At 33.4% G+C, this 20,989-nt stretch overlaps 1 protein-coding gene across 1 annotated transcript; it reads right to left on the bottom strand.

Annotated features, from left to right (window-relative positions):
- Positions 1-18,439: 18,439 nt before the first annotated feature.
- On the bottom strand, positions 18,440-18,847 carry LOC107942455 (uncharacterized). The gene has a single exon (XM_016876120.1). It carries the CDS (start codon positions 18,845-18,847, stop codon positions 18,440-18,442), a length of 408 nt encoding a protein of 135 aa, XP_016731609.1.
- Between the last annotated feature and the right edge of the window lie 2,142 nt (positions 18,848-20,989).

The following is a 20,989-nucleotide window of genomic DNA, read 5'->3' as shown; positions in this document are numbered from 1 at the left end:
GGCCGAAAGGGGCCATGTGGGCCCAATGGGCCTACGGGCCCAATTCGATAAGTTGTCTGATTGTGTAGTAAATATTGGACTAGGCTGGGTGAATCTCATATTTGTGGCTAGATTTGGGCTAAAAGGGCCACACGAGCGTGTGGGCCCATTTGGGCCGAGAATAGGCTTTAGGCCCATTCGTATTGTTATCCTTGTTTAGAATACTTTAGTTTCTCGTGTGGCCCCATTTGGGCCGAGAATAGGCTTTAGGCCCATTTGTATTGTTATCCTTGTTTAGAATACTTTAGTTTACCAAATTACTGAAATGCCCTCAATTTGTAAAATTACCATTTTACCCTCGATTTATAGAATTACCATTTTGCCCTCGATTTATAAAATTACCATTTTATCATCGATTTACAGAATTACCGTTTTACCCTTGATTTATAGAATTACCATTTTACCCTCGATTTATAGAATTACCGTTTTACCCCCGATTTACAGAATTACCGTTTTATCCTCGATTTACAGAATTATCGTTTTATCCTCGATTTATAGAATTACCGTTTTACCCTCGATTTATAGAATTACCATTTTACCCTCGATTTACAGAATTATCATTTTACCCTTAATTTACAAAATTACTAAAATACCCTTAGTTTACAAAATTACCAAAATACCCTCGATTAGTAAAATTACCAAAATACCCTGGTCTGTAAAATTGCTAAAATACCCCTGGTTTGTAAAATTACCAAAATACCCCTAGTTTGTAAAGTTACCAAAATACAACTGGTTTGTGAAATTACCAAAATACCCTCAATTTGTAAAATTACCAAAATATCCCTAATTTACAAAATTATAGAAATACCCTTGACTTTCTAAAAATTATAGAAATACCATTAGTTTACAAAATTACTGAAATACCCTTGGTTTGTAGATTTACCAAAACACCCTTGTAGGATGAAATGACTACAATACCCCTAATAGGTAAAAAGACCGTAAAGCCCTTGTAGGATAAAGTGACCGTAATACCCTTGTATGGTAAAATGATGAATATGCCCTTATGTTCCGTATGACTTATGTGCTTAGGATTTACATATATTGATATTAGATTAGTTAAGTTTGAGTGACAGGTGGTGGTTATCGTAGGTGATTGATTATGAAAACGTTTCAACTTCAACCCATAACAGGTGTGTACTAACCCTCGTAATAGCTTAGATTAATATTTGCTGAGAAGCCGAAATGCTAAAATATCGGTATTTCGGGAACTTGTAATGTTGTGTTTGGGTATAGATGCGATAAATACGATATGATCGGTGTTTGGATCGATGGAACAGGTAAGAACTCAATTTTGTGCACGATGGTAAGTTGGGCCTCAATGGGCTGGAATCGGGCCCAATGGGCTTCGGGCCCATTTGGGTAAAACTGATAGAAAATGGAATCTGGAAAAGTTGCATGTTAACACGGTTAGTACTGCTGTAAAATTTGGATTATGTGGGCTTAATGGGCTAAATCGGCATTCGTTGGGCCCATTAGAGGTTTTGGGCCCAAAAGCTCGGGTTTGATAAAGTGGGTTAAAGATCATTGTTTAAACACTCGGAAATATTGATAATTGTTGATGAACATGGAAAACCCTGATATTTGGTAAAATTACGAAATTACCCTTATAATTTGAAAATGACTGTTTTGCCCCTAGGTAAAAATGACCATTATACCCCTAGGGTTTAATTATAAATTTGATACGTGGGGTATGATATACATGATTGATATGATATGCACATGATATGCATGATATGCACATGATATGTATGAAATGCACATGATGAATTCATAAATGCATTGGGTTGGGTTTTTATATGGATGGAGGAAGTGCAAAAGGGCTTATGCCCCAGTTTATTGAAAAAGGCTTATGCCCCAGTTTACCGAAAAGGGCTTATGCCCCAGTTTATTGAAAAGGGCTTTGCCCCAGTTTACCGAAAAGGGCTTTGCCCCAGTTATTAAAGAGGCTAGGCCTCCAGATATATGATAAAGCAGCTATGCTGCCAGTGGTGTGTTGGTTGGGTGGGTTGAGTTATTCCCCACATGGTGTGTTGGTTGGTACGGGTGGAGAGTAGCGGATGGTGGGTTGAGTAGTCTCCCCAAATAGGCTTGCATACATTCATTGGTATTTCATGTGATATTGAAATGGGCTTGCATACATTCATTGATATTTCATGTGTTATTGAAATGGGCCTATGGGCCATACCGTTTACAATAAAGGCTTCGACCCAGTGATATGATTTATGAAAAGGCTTCGGCCCAGTGATTTGATTTATGAAAAGGCTTCGGCCCAGTAACCGTTAAACGAAAGGCTTCGGTCGAGTATATGTCGAGACTGAATAGGGCTTTGGCACAGATTGTACTGATACTGTGTTTTCACTGTTTGTTTGTTATTGGGATTACACACTGAGTTTTCGTAAACTCACCCCGTTTCTAACAGTGCAAGTAATCCCTAAGCTTAGATGGTTTGGAGCTGTGAGAGACTCGGAGATGGCCACACTACTGTTTCTGTTTCTTTTAATTGCAATAAGTAGCCAATTTATTTCTTTATAAGTTTTATCTTATTAATATTATTGTTTGGTTTTGGGTTTTAATAAGGCCATTTTATTTATTTTTCTAGGATTATTTTATTTTTAATAACTTTAATCTGTTTGTTAATAAATGGGCTAGACTTAGAATGTGTTTTCAAAATGATAATTGTTTTCAAAATAACACCACGCCACGATTATCCAATTTATCAAAGATTTCAACTTAAATAAATTACAACTCGATTTAACCAAGTGTGGCAATGGTTGTGGGCATGTCTAGGATTGGATCCATTAGAAGAGCTTGGTACTTAAGCAGCCTTCATGGCTCACCTCCTCTGTTACGGATTCCTACCTCATGCCCAGCTCCAATTCACTTTGTTAGCTTAACAAAAGTCGATTTTTAAAACACTAAAATGAAACATGGATTTTCAACTTCAATGTGGCACATCAGATTCGGCCATAACGTCTGGGCCGGGTTTGGGGTGTTACAAAATAGGTCAACCTACAAACAAAGAAACAAGCATATTGACTCAACCATTTCAGCCAATATTTATACCAAATCACACATAATTCATGCTACAATATTATTAATCATATCCATTCTCAAATCATCACTCAATTCATACCAAAACTTAAACTAACATCATACCTAACCAAATGATCGATACCTCATTCAATTATATGCTATGAACTTACCAAACTTGCCATTTGTACCGTCTCTTTTAACCAACCAAAACATACCAAATTGAACATTGGCATCACATATTATAAGCCATTATCAACTATGAATTCAAACATAGACTAGCCAAATCACATGGCTAAATATATACATCACAAAACATAATCCCACAACCACTAGCCTATACATGCCATACTTTAAAAAATATATACATTTTCAAAATACCAAAATGAGGTTCGATAGTGTGGTGATGATCCTTGACGATCCTCGAGCTTGCAGTAGCTTTGATATCTATAAAACAATGCAAACACACACAAAGTAAGCTTTCAAAAGCTTAGGAAGCTCGTACCAAAAATCATCAATACATAAGTACTTACGAATTCCTAAATTATCTATCAAATCTATACGACCATAATCCATATGTTCATACCAAATCAATGAGCTTCACATACATAGTATCATCTACCGCATAGGTATCTTACATACCTGAATATTCCCATACTTATTCACTTTCATTCTCACCTTTCGTTTAAATGTTTTAAGACTTTCTGTAAATTATTCGTGCTTTGAACGTCCGCACACTTAGTGCTATAACAGTTAGAAGCTACAAAAATTTCGCACACTTAGTGCCATCTCAATTAGCTGAAGCTAAGTCGGAATCGAGACTTAGTGCCTCATATAGCCGAAGCTAGTTTAAATCACACACTTAGTGCCAAATACTATTGATTTATCGTCGTATTCATTCAATTCAAACATATATACAATGTATATATAATCAAAACATCAAAATATACTTAACATCATGTTTTAAGTAAGAACTTACCTCGTACTCGAAATTTGTCGACTTAAATTGTTTACTCTATAATCTTCGACTTCTCTCGATCTAAGTCTGAATTCCTCTTTTCTTGATCTAAATGTATTCAAAATTAATCCTTTTATTCACCAAATTATTCAAAACAATCCATAAACACATATTTGGAGCATTTTGCAAACTAGCCCTCACATTTTCACATTTCGACACTTTAGTTCCTAATTCACAAAATCACAAAATACACAAAATTTGCTTATACACAAGCTTAGCCGAATTTTCATAGCTCTCATCCAAGTCCATACATTTCATTTATTTCACATTTTAATTCCTCAAAATAGCATTTTTATAAATTAGCCCAAAATACTCAATTTCATCAAAATTCAAAGACAACATATGTCAACCCAACACATATCTTGCATAATTCATCAACTAACATCACAAAGCTCATAGTTTCATCAATGGCATAACTCAAAATCATCAAAAAAATCAAAAATTGAGACATGGGCTTGATAGTACACTAAGCAACGATCACAAAAACGTAGAAATTATCAAAAACCGAAGCAAAACATACCCGAATTAAGCTGAAATATTGTCGAACCCTATTTGAGCTTCAACCTTTCTTTTCCTTTTGTATTTTCGGTAACAAGATGATAATATCACACAACTTTTATGTTTTTTTATTAATATATGATTAATAAACCATTTACCGAATTACCCTTTAATAAACCATTATAAAACCATTTAATGGATGGTTATTTAAGTCCATTAACATTATCAATGGACAAATAACAACATAAGGACCCTTACTTTAGAAAGCCAAATCAAATAGGCACTTTTAACATCTAGCACACAGCTTTTACATTTTACGTGATTAGGTCCTTTTATCAAATTAAACACACAAATGATTAAATTTTCACACAAGACTTTCACACATGTCAATTCACTTATAATGAGCACGAAAATAATATTAAAATCATTTTTTTCTAACTCGAATTTGTGGTCCCAAAACCACTACTCCGATTAGGGTCTAAACTGGACTGTTACACTTGACCCTTCTATTCATTATTGTTTTAAAATTGCATATTGAGGGTAATGTGGGCTAAGTAGGGGGTTCATAGGACGTGTTATGCTATTTCTTCTTTGCATGTGTTTCGCTAAATAATTCCTTAATTTGTTTCAGAAATAAACCTCTAATTCTTATGTTTAGTTTATTTAAATAAGTGGATGAACCATGAATAAGTATTGTTTAATTAATCAATGAATATTTTGTAAAATTGAAAATGTTATGCCTTAGTCAATATTTCAAGAAAATTTTTTGCTCTTTTGAACTTGCCTAATGAGAGCACTCATTTAAATAAATAAATAAATGGATTTGCTAAAACTTGGTTAAGACTGAAGATTTAGAAATGTGACCAAGTTGTGTAACCGGGATGAGGTGCTTGGGTTGTCATCTCGTTTCGCGTCAAAAGGTTTGGTAACTAGCCGAAGCTTGTAACGCTCCACTAATCGAGCTACCTTGAGAAATAAATTGTTTAGGGACATACCTTGAGAAGCTTGGGTTGTCATCTTGTTTCTCTTCAAAAGGTTTGATTATGTCTCGAATTCGCTAGAAATAACTAAATGAAGGAAATGTGTCAGGTTAAGTAACCGGAGTGAGGTGCTTGGGTTGTCATCTCACTTCGCGTTAAAAGACTTGACTATGTTTGAGAAAAATGAAAATAATAAAAAAAATTGATAAAAGTATATATTAAGTATGATCATTTCGCATGTTTGATTAAGCCTAAATCTAGTGAAATAGTTAAATTTGACATACCATTTGAGATTTTATAAAATTCTTATTGATTGAGTTTAGCAATTGTTTATTTTTTATTCACCTAATTATTTGAAGTATGGTTGACTAGGAAAGCTGGTTTTGATTTTGAAAGGGATTGATGAATTATTTTTAGTGGATATCATGCTTAAGTACAGGCATTGGTTAAGTAGGGGAAATTTGATAGCAAGATAAATTCATATTTTTAATTATTTATTTTTGGCTAATTATCAGATAAAATGCTATTAAATTTGGATTTTTCTTATCAGGAATGAAGTTGGTGTGCTAAATTCAAACTCTTATAAAAAGGGGCTAAATTGGAATAAAAAGCAAAGAGGAGGGCTTAATTGAAAGATTGAAGATACAAAGATGACTGGATAAAGATTGAAGGGTTGAAGATGTTTTTTTTCAAAAGTGGTTGGATAAAGATTGAAGGATTTTTTATATTGTTACAACTCTGTAATTAGTTTAAATTTAATCGCTAGTTTAAATTTGATTTTTAAATTTTGAATTATTTAGTGATAATATGTAGAATTATGTAGTGATAATATTTAGGATTATTTAGTGAAAATATTTAGGAAAAATCTTGCTAAATCTTAGCATTAAAAGTATGTAAAAATACCTAGTGGCTACAGCCAATTAGACACACACTTGGCCTCTGGCATTTAATAAATTCTCTATTTCTTTTTCTCCCCTCCTGCGATTCAATTTTGTTGTTTCATTCATTATTTTTCTTTTATTTTCAACCTTTTGGTTTAATTGCCTTCCAAGGCTGTTTTCCTTCCCACTTTCCACAATTTCATTTAAACCATTTATTTTCAAGCATGATTCTTTCCATGATTAACTAAACCCTTTTTTTATCCTTAGCCCGGTTACCACGTCGACAAAGTAATCATGAGATATGAACCACACTTAATACTTTGCAATTTGGTATTCGCTATCTTTTTGGTATATGAGATAGTACAAATTTGTCTCTCAAAGTTGATTAAATTCCAATTCAAAAAGTGTGTTGGATTGGAATTGTTTGGCATACAGATGGGAAGTTGAGTCAGCGGTGTTGTATTAAAAATCCAACGAAGAAATTGGCATGTTCAATTGGATAATGCTAGTTGGATTTTGTCAAGGGAGATAATGATCAGATTTAAAAGACCCACAAATTTGAGGTCGTTAAATCGAGTTGGGCTTTTCAAAACACAAGGCTGTCGAAGTCTTAAATTACGGGTACATGTCACGTGGTTGGAAGTTTGACAAGGGTCAATTTGCAGGTGATACCGGGATCGTGTATGAGAGGAAGAGTTGGCAGTTTGAGGGATCCTTGATTACTTTAACCAACTTACCGATTGGAAGGGAAAATCTATTTCAAGGATCGATTCAAGATTGGAGTACACCGAGGCTAACGGTAAGCTTAAAAATATTTTATTTACCAATTTATTTTATTTTCTTAAATTTATTTTTGTATTTTCAAATTTTTATTTTATTTTATTATCTTAATCAATTTAAACCTGCCATTTTTATTTCTTTTTTTTTAACATTACTACGCATAAGTCGTGGGCACAACTGTGACCGGGATAGTGAATCTAGTCACAAGAAATGTGAAATTAGATAACCAGTCCATACAAATTCGACCCTACTACAATATATTTCAATTTACTGTTCTATTTTTTATAGGAATTTATATTTGGTGGTTTCGACGCCTATCAGTGGAGATCTCTGATAAAAAGAATGCCTTTATGGATTTCTTTGTTGGAAGGACACCTTTGTGGCGAGGCTCTGAAAGGAAAGTCTCTGTAGCTACTTTGTAAGAGAAGACCTTTGTGGTGGAATTTGAAGCACGATTCTTATGATGACCATTTGAACACAACTCCTTCAAGCAGACTCTGAACGATTGGCGAACACGAAATTTTGAGAATTGGCAAGTGTGGATTAGCTTTGAAAGAAAAGCCAATATAGAAGGTCATGGTGAAGTTTGTACAATCAATAGGTTTAAATTCATGAACAAGAAACAATTGATGAATTCTTTGTATAAGTGCCCAGGTAAAAAACGGTTTTCTCGCTATGTTCTATTGAACTTGCCCCTCTGTGTTTTACGTCAGCTAAAAGAGACGCTGGGAAGGACGATGCCAGGGCTACACCACAAGAGTGGTGAAGTGGGCAGTTATGCATACAGAGCTGGGGTTACGAGCATATTGAGTCTGATAGAAACTTTTTGTACAAGTCTCAAAAATTTATTTGTAAGCTTTATAGAGTGAATAGATCATGTTGGTCAATAAATAAAGTCAAGAATAGTTTTGTACATGTTTCTTGCTGAGACTAACTCTTTTGGGAAGTATTATTAATAAGATGAATTTATTTATAAATTTATATGTTTTAAGCATGTACAAGTCTATAATAGTAAGGTAACACCCAAGATCCGGATCCAACGAATCAGGTCGGGTTCAGGGCGTTACATTCGCCCCTAGAAACATGCCAGAATCACTGCAAATATAACTCAGTAATCTGCAACAAATGCTAGACTCCGATATATTAAGTGTATAATAATAACAAGTCAACAATCATCATCTCATCACAAGTCAATATCATACAACACGCATAATAGCCTATTGACATGCCAATTGTATCCTATCCTATGTTTATCTAGGCTCGATACATATCATCGTATAACACTTCACAATTCAATTACTTTCTCACATTGTATTAATTTATGACAAATCAGTTGTACATATATATATTCAACAAACCACAACTCTCAAATCAATATAGCATTTCAAATTATATTAAACTAAACCATATGAACTTATTAGGGCTCTACAGAGATAGCAATATTAGAGACTAGTCAACAATTTTCTCTTTTCCATGATTTTCTACCGATTCTTAATCTATATTATAATTTATTTCAAATATTAGTCTCAATTACATAACCACATTTAATTTGATGCAAATGACCTTTATTAGCATTTTTCACAATTTTCTTAAGGTTTTACACTTTGTTCAATTAACCTCAAAACTATTATGACAAATTCATTTTCATCCTAAAACAACCCTCAAGTCACAAAATTTACAAGAAATTCATGTCATTTTCAACAATTTAACAATTTAATTCCTAAACTCAAAACTATGCAAAATCACTTTACAAATTAGTCTAAACTCATCACCAAGCTTCAAACTAAAACATTAACAACTAAACGCTTCAAAAATATTAATGGAAATCATAATTTTTTTTTCAACCTAGACTGAACCAGTACTGATGTTTCAGTTGACAATATCTCCATGCAAAAAGGAAAACTTCAACAGTTGAACTAATTTTAATTTACCACAACATTTCCCAAATAAAATCATTCTGATAGATATAATTCTGTATCAAATCTTCAAGAATACGAATTCTTCTTCTAGGCTATCCTTCAATTCACACATGTACGTTCAAAGTTTATTTCCAGTCCGGTGGATAGATTCAAACACATATAACCCAACTATCTTTTCAATCAAATAATTCAAATCAGCCTAAACCACTGAATCAATCTTTTCGAAGAAATCTTTTCTTCTCATTAAAAAGGATAGCCCCAAACATATCATTTTATAGATTTGATCTTGATCTTCTATCATTTTCACTTTGGCCGATGTCGCACCTTTCATGAGAACTAGAAAAGAGTTTATAATAAAGCTATCTCATATATTAATCATCGAAGTTCTAAATTATACTGAAGTCACCTTAATCAGATAGAAATCATAATGTCATAATAAGACTGATGTTTTACCAGTAACAATAGATAATATCCCGGCTGTCAATAAAGCATTTGAACCAGAAGAAAATCAAATATGATTTGAACAGCAACCAATGCAGAAGCACAACTTTTATAACTCTGATAATGGTACTGCAGTACTCCCAAGTTTCAAAATAGAAATTATGATTATATTAGATATAGCCATTCCTGTCAAATAGATATCTCTTATAGATAATTACATAGAATCATAAGAAAACCAGAATAGCGAAATTTTCAACATCTGAAGCAACACATAATATCGAAAAAATTACAACCCATATAGAATGATATCAACCCCGATAATATCCCAGAAAATATATAGAAAGAATAATGTCACTCATAAATACTACAATACACAGTAACAGAAGTAATATAATCTTCACGTATTTTCAACAGAACAGTAGCCAGTAGAAATAGAGTATTAGCATCATATAGATTTTATCGCTGATTTTCATATTCACACAAGGAAATAAATACCAAAGAAAGGCATAGCAATGTCGAATATAACCCAAGTAGACCAACAATACTTTCATCTATTAATATGCTTAGCTAATGTTCTCATACAATAAAAATTCTTTCTGAAACTAAACAGTCACATATACTTCTGAGGATAAATGTACACGTAGAAGGCCCAAAAGAAATCATAGTAACTGTCCGACTATAACCATTACACTCAGCCATCAATACAATTCAATCATTATTTCAACTGTCTAATGCTGTCATCAGAAATTTTCACATTATCCCTTCACTAACAGAAGTCAATTCAGAAAAGCTTCTAGCTACTATTTACTTTAGATAAGATACCTGAATAGGTCATTTAATCGGAGTTAATTTCTTCTGTAATAGTGACTTTGCATAATCTGAATAGTCTTCAATTTGCTAATTCATTCCCTTTTCTAAATACATTAGTAATCTTTCATACACAAATCTCTATAACTCCACACTCATAAGCTTATTCAACCCAAAATCTTACAGATTTCATAGTAACATTTTACTGATAATGGGGTGAGGGTAGTAAAGCCTCAAACTTAAATCTCTCATACATGCACTTAACACATACTATCACAAATAGTCAGTTCATTTCTAATTTCACATTCTCAAAACATTTAATAAACATTTTCTTTTAATCACTTTTTTTCTTAACACATAGTTCATATGCCAACTCAAATCACTAATTCACGATCAATACATTTCATATAGTAATCATAACTCTAAAGTCATAACTCTAAATACATTTTCTTTGATCGATACCTTTATGAGTTTCAACTTATAATCAACACATTTCCATTCAAACATTTGACTACACATTCCATACTATCAGAATTAGCTCAGTTGGAAAATTTATCTGTCTTATGAAAATAATTTTCATCAGAGTCAGGAAATATCACGCTATCACAGGTTAAATATGGTATGTATAGCTAAACTCACATTAGCTATGTTAGTCCTAGAACCGACTAGATCATAGCTCTAATACCAACCAAATGTAACACCCCTAACCCATATCCGTCGTCGTACTAGAGTTATGAGGCATTACCGGACATATCAGAACATTTTATAGTCAATTCACAATTATCATTCACACAACGTGGCATCATAGTCAAACATCATCATAAAATCCCTATCTTAGGTCAACAAGACCTTTAACATGTATTAGAAACGGGTTGGGACTAAACCGAATACATACAAAAAATTTTCGAAACTTAACAATTTTTCTAATATACAAAGGTCACACACCCGTGTGAGCAGGTCGTGTGCCTCACACAGCATTATACACGCCCATGTGTCTAGGCCATGGCAAAATAGGGCATACATACTGACCTATCCACACTGCCACAAGACATGCCTGTGTGTCAGACCATGTGAAAATTAGGGAGGCTACTAACTTGGGTCATACGGCCAGTCACATGCCTATGTGTCTAGCCCGTGCTTGTAACTGACTTGATTCGAAACTAAAGATTTAAGGACACGGTAGAGACACACGCCCGTGTGCTCAACATTTAGGCAATTATAGACCATTTGTAGGGCTAATTTGCCACCCAATAGGGTCCTCCCTACAAGTCCAAAATCAAGCATCATATATACTACATTTTCAGCCAAATTCATCTCCAAACATGTATCAATCAATCCATAATATCATCATCAAATTTCATGTTCATTCTCTATACCAAAACATACCAAAGTCACATGCCAAATTCATTCACTTATACATGATCAACATCTCAAAATTATCATATCAATCTCATATCAAGATTATACCAAATCCATAACTAATTCATGAAACATACTTCCCAAAATGAGCTTAATACATAACTGAGTACAGACAACATTAGCATCATGATCAAGCCATTTTTGCATGGATACATATATACAAATCAAAATGAACCATATCAAAACTAGCCTATACATGCCACATAACCAAAAACTCAAAGCTTTTATTTACCAAAGTGATAACCAGATAGTGTGATGAGATCTCCTATGACTTCCAACCCGAGCAAGTCTTCAAAACTCTATAAACATATGAAAAACAAACACAGTAAGCTTAGAAAGCTTAGTAAGCCATAAGCAAATAAATCATCTCAATGATATTTATAATTCAATTTAATTAGGTCAAATTTAGCAAATCTCAACCACATATATATTCATCATATTCTTAAATTCATATGTCCATATTAAGTAACTCCACTTATCTTATTCATCAATGAACATATAACCATGCTTTCAAATTTGAATAACAACTGTTAGCTCAATCATATAAATCAAGCTCGCACATATTCATTACATCGCCAACCAAACCATGGTCATTTATTACAAATCATACATAAAGTTATATCAACTTCTTTATAAATAGTTCCAAACTCGAACATCATAATTCCCTTATCACATAAACCAAATTCCCATACATGAATCATATAATCAACCAAGATTAACTTTATTTTACTAATCATATATTACATATAAAGCATACACCAACTCGACCATTATGATTCCATTATTCGTTCAAGTTTTCGAACCAAGCAATCATACATTAAAGCCATGCTTCATGTTTCATAATTATTATGTCTGAAACATAGAACCACAATTTCATATGACGAGCGTATATAACATATCATTCATTTGTATACATTTATATCATTTGTTGTCATATATTTTGTCAAAACCTCCTTTTAAATGGGTAGGGCATTTTGAAAACGGGAGTCGCCGCCAATCTTTTAAAGTGTGATTGGATCACTTTATAAAACATTTTGGTCTACAAAATTATGAGAAAACGGGCTCGGGAGTCAGTTACGTATGAGGAAGGGTTAGCACCCTCGCAACGCCCAAAATTGGTACCAAATTGAATAGTTTTGTCCTAATGTTAAAAGCTTGAAAGAATTTAGCAATAAAATCTCTTTTAAAATCGTAATAATTTTAGTTGAAAATCGAAATTCTTTCGTCCCAAAAGAATGCGAACATCACATCCAGCGTGATTGGATACAATACTCTCAAACTTTCGTAACTAAAAATCATCTCGTAATTTGTAAAATCTATTAAAAAGGATACTTTAAATATTTAGACAAATGGGAAATCGCAACCCAGCATGTTAGGGCACTATTTCTCGAATTCCTAAATACAAAAGACATCACTTTATTTTTTAGATTCCTTTGGATTAAATGAAATATAATTTTTTTAAAAAGGATGATACATTTAACCTATTACAAAAGATCAATATTGGATTAATTAAACTATGTACTTTAACATTTCATGCAAATATAATGTGGAAAACGGTAAATACGACATAAATCACACAATATACTTTAACATTTCATGCATACATAATCACAAATAAGAGGAATATACACATTATCATTTCATACAGAAGTACAAAGCAGCAAGAATAATGAATATTAAACATATATAATAATATTTCATGCGAATATATTCTTAAAATAATAACATAAAATGATCAATTTGCACGTGAATACATAACAATAAATAACATGATAAATAAAAAATAATTTATAAGATGAAATTAGCGTGTTAAAACAATACCTAATAAAAGAAGGATAAAAAAACAAAATGAAAACAATAAAATAAAAAAAATATTAAGCAATATATAAGTAATAAAAAATTTTAAAAAATATATATTATTTAATATAGTAGCTTGATATATTTATAAAAAAAGGATGTTAAATTAGAACAAAATTTTGTAGTAAATTTTAAATATAGACATTAAATATATATAATAACAATATATGTATTAGTTTATAATAAGTTACAAATTTAATTTTTTTATACTAATAAATAATAAAAAATGAAATAATATATAATAAAAGGAAGATAATATAGGGAATAATATATAATAATATATGATATAAAAAAATATAAATGAAATATAATGAAATATAATAATATGATAACTATCATATAAATAAGGATAATATATATACTATTATTTAATAGTAATTAAAAAAATTAAAATTTTACACAATTAATGAATAATAAAATAATACATAATTTATAATAAAATAAAAATAAAAAAATGCAAGGAATAATATATATAGTAAAATATATAATGTATAATAAAATTTATAAATAAAATGTATAATAATAAAAATAATATAATGAATAATATATAAATAAAAATAATATATACTATTTTATATAACTAATATTTATAAAAATAAATAATATATAAGGTATTTAATAAATAAATTATGCAAAAATATTTAAAAGGATTAAAATTAAATAAAACTAGGGTTCTAGGGCTAATTTTAAAATAACAAAAAAATTTAGGCCTAATTGGAACGCATTCAAAACTACAAGGGACTCACTGGGCAATTTTCCCTAATCCCATAAAACGACATCGTTCTCAGAATAGGTTTTAATAGCCATTAGGACTAGATTGAATTAATCGTAGAAGACTGTAGTCAATTTAAAATAAAAACAAAATGAAATTGTAAAGATTAAAAATGCGAAAGGACTAATTGGGCAATTAGCCCATTTAAACAAAAACACGCGGATCTCATCCGGGTCTCGGGTCAACACGCGGATCTTGGGTTTAAACGGCGCCGTTTTGGTACTTATCAGATTAAGCAAAAACAACACCATTTCTATTATGCTATTTAAGTCAGTTTTTTGGGCCAAAATTCATTTTAGAAACTTTTTTTTAAAAAAAACTTTGAAACTCTCTGAAATGAGAGAGGAAAGGGCAGTCCGGGCTCCAGTCTCTAATTGCTGGGCAGCACACCCACGCGCCACACGCTCCACCGTATGCGGTGGTCAGAAGGTTAAAAACCTTCGTCTTTCCAGGCGAAACACAGGTAACCTCTTCCCTTTTTTAAATACTGATGTTTTTTAAAAAAGAAACAATTCATACATGTAGAACAATAGGAAGTAAATCAAAAATGTAACTGAATCACCTTTTCCACAATGAAACTGTTCATCTCCCTTGTGTATATGTGTATATCTGTTTATATCTATAAAATCTGTGTTCTTTTTATTGAAGCTTTGTGTATATTCAAAAAAAACCGTAGTATTACAAAAGATCAAAAAGGGGTTTTTATAACCCTCTATTACATTTTAGGAAAGAATCCTTTGATTTCTTTCCCTGTTTGTTTCTTTGGTTGCTATGGTTTCTTCTCCTTTTGCAGGTACCAGCGAGGAGGCTAGTAATAAAAGGGCACTGACGACGGTACACCGGCGTTGATTCAGGCGTCGATCATGGCGTGATATGGAGCCTGGAATCACGGCACTGATGGTGGGTCACTGCGAGACAAACGGACGCGTCTGTTGGGGTGCCTGTGGCGCCTAGGGTTTCTGAAACCCTAGGCTTTTCTGTCTCCTGTTAACGAATTGGGCCACTTGGGCCCTATGTATTTTGGGTAGCACTTGGGCACTTGGGCTTAAGTGTAACCGGGTACTGGGTAGTGTAGGCTGATTGGGTCTTGGGTTATCAGTTGGGCTATTGGGTTTTGGGTTTTGTTAATGGACTGTAAATGGACTTTATTTTAATTTTTTGTTTTTTTAATTTTTATTATATTTATTTATTTTTACGGGCCCGGGTAAATTTGGGCTATTACAGCTGCCCCTCTTTGCTTGTTACTATGTAACAGGAATAGAGCAAAGATTACAAAATGACCAAATTTGCCCGGCCTGGCCAAATCTAGAAATCTTGATCTTCATCTTCCTCAAAGGTATTTTGATAGCTTCAGGAATGTCAAATTGGATATCTTCAACCTGCTTCTTGCCAACTCAAGAATGCCAAATCTGTTATCTCCGACCTGCTCTCTGACAATACAGAGACGCCGAATCTGCTATCTTTGATCTACTCTCTGACAATACAGAGATACCAAATTTATTATCTTCGATCTGCTCTCTGACAATACAGAGACGCCAAATTCGCTATCTTTGATCTGCTCTCTGACAATACAGAGACACCAAATCTGCTATCTTCGATTTGCTCTCTAACAATACAGAAACGCCAAATCTACTATTCTTCGATCTGCTCTCTGACAATACAGAGACACCAAATCTGTTCTCTTCGATATGCTCTCTGACAATACAGAGACGCCAAATCTGCTATCTTTGATCTACTCTTTGACAATACAGAGACGTCAAATCTGCTATCTTCGATCTGCTCTCTGATAATACAGAGACGCTAAATCTGCTATCTTTGATCTGCTCTCTGACAATACAGAGACGTCAAATCTACTATCTTCGATCTACTCTCTGACAATACAGAGACGCCAAATTTGTTCTCTTCAATCTGCTCTCTGACAATACAGAGACGCCAAATCTATTCTCTTCTATCTGCTCTCTGACAATACAGAGACTCCAAATCTGCTATCTTCGATCTGCTCTCTAACAATACAGAGACGTCAAATCTACTATCTTCGATCTGCTCTCTGACAATACAGAGACGCCAAATCTGCGATCTTCGATCTACATTATCTCTTAAAGGACATAACCTGTAGAATGCATATGTACTCATGCCTGATGATTACAATGCCATGCTTGAAATGAACCAAATGCTCCTAATTATGCAAAATGTTATGAAAATGATTCCTATTTCGGACGTGTTTACTCGTTCATCTATCAAAGTTCCATTCCAAGTATCAATCATACTCCGTTCATGTGTTTTGAATCAAATTGGTCCTATTATACCATTCTCAGAACGTTATGACCCGTTGTAGGCTATCCTCTCCTATGACTGAATCGTTTTGAATTGTCCAATCATACTTTTGACTGAAAAAGAAATTTCCTTGAGTACCTTCGACCTTTACTCATGGGAATTCTTCAAACAATTGTTCCGTTTTAGTTTCTTGTATTCGATAAAGATTTCCAGAGTAATATTCAAAACTTCGTTTGTAAAAATGTCTAGTTCATCAATTATTATTTCAATGCAACACTCTTTATGGGTAATGGATGATAAATAATTTAATCTTGAGAATAGTTTAATAAATCGTTAGAATACAATAGGAAATTAATCTGAAAACATATCTTTGAGAAGAAAAAGAATCCAAAGATAGTAAACAGAACAAAAATTCGATGTCCAATATATCAAAGCTTGGGCTCTTGTATACAAATTTCATGAAGACTATTTTGAGTTTAACATGTATTTAGATGATCCAAAGTATTTTGTTGATGCCCCAGTATGTAACACACTCCATTTCTTGTTAAACCCGATATAGCAAAGTCACTGCATGTTTCTCGAATATTTAAGCAGCCCTTTCGAGTTTTCAACTCAAAACGCCTTTGGTCTCAAGGCGCCCTTTGCGGGTTTTCACCCTGGCCTCTCCATTTTTTATTTTATTTTATTTTATTTTTTAGAAATCTCAAAGCGCCCTTTGTGGGTTTTCACCTTGTTTTCCCTTCTCTTTAGACAAAGTACTTCTTGACTGAGTCTAAGTTCACTGGATTGGGTAAACTTTTCCCGTCCATTTCTATTAAAATCAGAGCACCTCCAGAGAAAGCCTTCTTTACAACATACGACCCTTCCCAATTCGGCATCCATTTTCCTCTAAAGTCTTTCTGTATGGGAAGGATCTTTTTCAGCACCAAGTCCCCTTCGTGAAATTCTCTTAGACGAACCTTCTTATCATAAGCTCGCATCATTCGCTTCTGATACATCTGACCATGACGAATAGCCCTTAGCCTCTTTTCTTCAATCAAGTTCAATTGGTTATATCGCGATTGAATCCATTCTGCTTCATCTAGCTTTATTTCTGACAAAATTCAAAGAGAAGGTATTTCAACTTCAATAGGTAACCCTGCCTCCATCCCATAAACCAACGAGAAAGTAGTTGCCCCAGTAGAGGTTCTGATGGACGTTCAGTAGGCTAAGAGTGCAAATGGTAATTTCTCCTGCCAATCTCTGTAGGTTTCAGTCATTTTCCCCACTATCCTCTTGATGTTTTTGTTAGCAGCTTCCACTGCCCCATTCATCTTTGGGCGATATGGTGATGAATTATGATGTTTAATCTTGAATTGGATGTAGACTTCTGCGATCGTGCTGTTGTTCAAGTTCAATGCATTGTCTGATATGATCCTCTTAGGCATTCCATACCGACAAATGATCTCCTTTTTCAAGAATCGCCCTATTGCTGACTTGGTGACACTAGCATAAGAAGCCGCCTCTACCCATTTTGTGAAGTAGCCAATGACCACAAAAATGAAACGATGCCCATTCGAAGCTTTTGGCGATATTGACCCAATGACATCCATGCCCCACATGGAAAAGGGCCATGGAGAAGTCATAACATGTAAGGGTGAAGGTGGTACATGGATCTTCTCTCCATATACCTGGCATTTATGACATTTCTTGGCATAAATGATACAATCTCCTTCCATAGTAGACTAATAGTATCCAAAACTCATGATTTGTTTTGCCATTGTAAAGCCATTAGCATGTGTACCACAAACTCCTTCATGTACTTCTTCCAGGATTTGTTTAGCCTCTACAGCGTCAACGCATCTCAAAAGTACCTGATCTTTCCTTCTTTTATAAAGGATATCCCCATCTAGTACATATTCACAAGCTAACCTTCTCAAATTTCTTTTGTCTTTCTCAGTTGCCTGTTCAGGATATTCACGATTTCTCACATACCGTAGTATATCTTGATACCAAGGATGGTCATCCTTTTCCTTTTCTTTGATATTACAGAAATGAGCCGGAACCTCAAAAATGCTCATCTGAATTGGTCTCACATTCTCTTGTTTATTTGCTTTAATCATGGAAGCCAATGTTGCCAAAACGTCCGCCATCTGATTTTCGTCCCGTGGGAGATAATTGAAGGTGATTTTACCAAACTCCTCAAGTAACTCCAAGACTACCTTTAGATAATTAATCAATTTAAGGTCCCTTGTCTCCCATTCACCCCTAAGCTGGTATATTTGTAATGCCCTCACGCCTGAGACTGTCGCCAGAGTCAAGCTTGAGGTGTTACTAAACTTAATTCATCAATTTAACAGCTCAAACAATTTATTTTTAAAACTTCCAGACAAGCTAGCAATCTGCATTATAGTCGCTTAAAAATTCATATCTCGGGTTTCGAAACTCAAAATCAAATTTCGTAAATTTTTCCTGAAACTAGACTCATATATCTATCTACTAATTTTTTTCTATAATTTTTGGTCTTGCCAGTTAGTACAGTTTATTAGTTAAAGGCTCCCCTATTTCAGGGTTCGACTACTCTGACCCCTGTGTATTACGAATTAGATATATCCCTGTAAAGAGTTTCAATGACTATGCCATTTATTTCTTATAAAACTAGACTCAATAAGGATTTCATACATGTAAAATACAAATCTAATTGTTTTTGTACAATTTATAGTGAATTTTTAAAGTCAGAACAGGGGATAAAGAGATCACTCTGACCCTGTTCCACCAAAACTTAAATATCTCACAAAATATAACTCATATACCTATCTTGTTTCTTTCATATGTAAATAGACTCATCAAGCTTCAATTACATAACTTATTCATCATTTAATTCCATTTCTAATATTTTTAGTGGTTTTTCAAATTCACATCACTACTGATGTCTGAATCTATTTTATGGTAAATTTTATCTATTTCATAGTTTCCATGGATTAGCTAGCAATTTGACATACATAACTCCAAATATGATCATGATTAGCCATTCCAATGGCTAATCATTATCAAGCATTTCCATACCACTCAATAACCATATCATAATACCATATATACAAAATGATTATAATGATATACATGCCATGCCCAAAATATACAAGCCATTATGCCAAGATGGTATACGGATAGTGTGAGTGAGCCTCCGACCGTTCCCGATTTCCGAGCTGACTTGTCAAAACTACAAGGAATGAAAAGGAGGGAGTAAGTGTAAATGCTTAGTAAGTTCACATGCAAATAGCAAGTAACATAACCATATAAGCAAACATAAAACATCATTTGCATAATCATCACCAAGACATTCATATCATATTTTCATTTATCATCTTACCATATTGTTGTTATATTGAGTTTTCAACCCGAGGGTTAAGTACATACCTGTTCAAAGTATCCATTTCACAACACTTACCAAAATGTCCCTTTCATCTCGAGTATTCCTCCATTTGAGTAGAACTTTACCCGTTGAACACATCGGAATATAATTCGGATACATGGAAAGTTTGCACATAAGTGCCACATATGTAGCCAAGCTACCATGTAACCCGCCCATAAGCGAACTCGGACTCAACTCAACGAGCTCGGGCGTTCGCATCCATAAGTGAACTCAGACTCAACTCAACAAGCTCGGATACCTAGTTACATCTCACAAACTCGGACTCAACTCAACGAGTTCGGACATTCGCATCCATAAGTGAACTCGGACTCAACTCAACGAGTTCGGATGCCCAAATATCCCAGTGACATGTCACTTGTATCCTAATCCATTCCTAAGGTTCAACGGGACCTTTTTCCTAATCATGTGTCTCAACCATCTTCTACGGAATGCCGATACCGGTACTCGGTAGTATTTCACATTTTCCAAGTATATCACATAATTTGACATATTATCAAACAATTATCACAAGTATAATATTTCATAATAATTATCATATCATTTAAATAACATTAAAACATTTAAAATAATAACTATGTTACCAACATTTACATATGAACTTACCTCGTATGCGAAAATGGCTACTTTTACCATTTCGTCCATAACTTGGTATTTTCCCCATTTTAGCCCGAATTTTAGTTTTCCTTGCTCTATCATTTAAAATATAGTCTAATTAGGACTCACATTATTCAAATTGACCCAAAATCATATTTTGGTAAAATTATAGTTTTGCCCCTAAACTTTTGCATATTTACACTTTTTCCCCAAAGCTCGTAAATTAAACTTCAGCCTATTTTCTTATGTTTTATGACATGCTGGTCAT

The sequence above is a fragment of the Gossypium hirsutum genome, chromosome A06 (genome assembly GCF_007990345.1).
Source record: "Gossypium hirsutum isolate 1008001.06 chromosome A06, Gossypium_hirsutum_v2.1, whole genome shotgun sequence".
In the NCBI taxonomy this organism is placed as follows: domain Eukaryota; kingdom Viridiplantae; phylum Streptophyta; class Magnoliopsida; order Malvales; family Malvaceae; genus Gossypium; species Gossypium hirsutum.
The sequence above is the reverse complement of the archived record's forward strand: the minus strand, read 5'-3'. Positions and strand labels throughout refer to the sequence as shown.

What these genes read in the sequence shown, in the direction of transcription:
- LOC107942455 (XM_016876120.1), bottom strand. Translation starts at nt 18,847, where the DNA reads ATGGCGGACGTTTTGGCAACATTGGCTTCCATGATTAAAGCAAATAAA.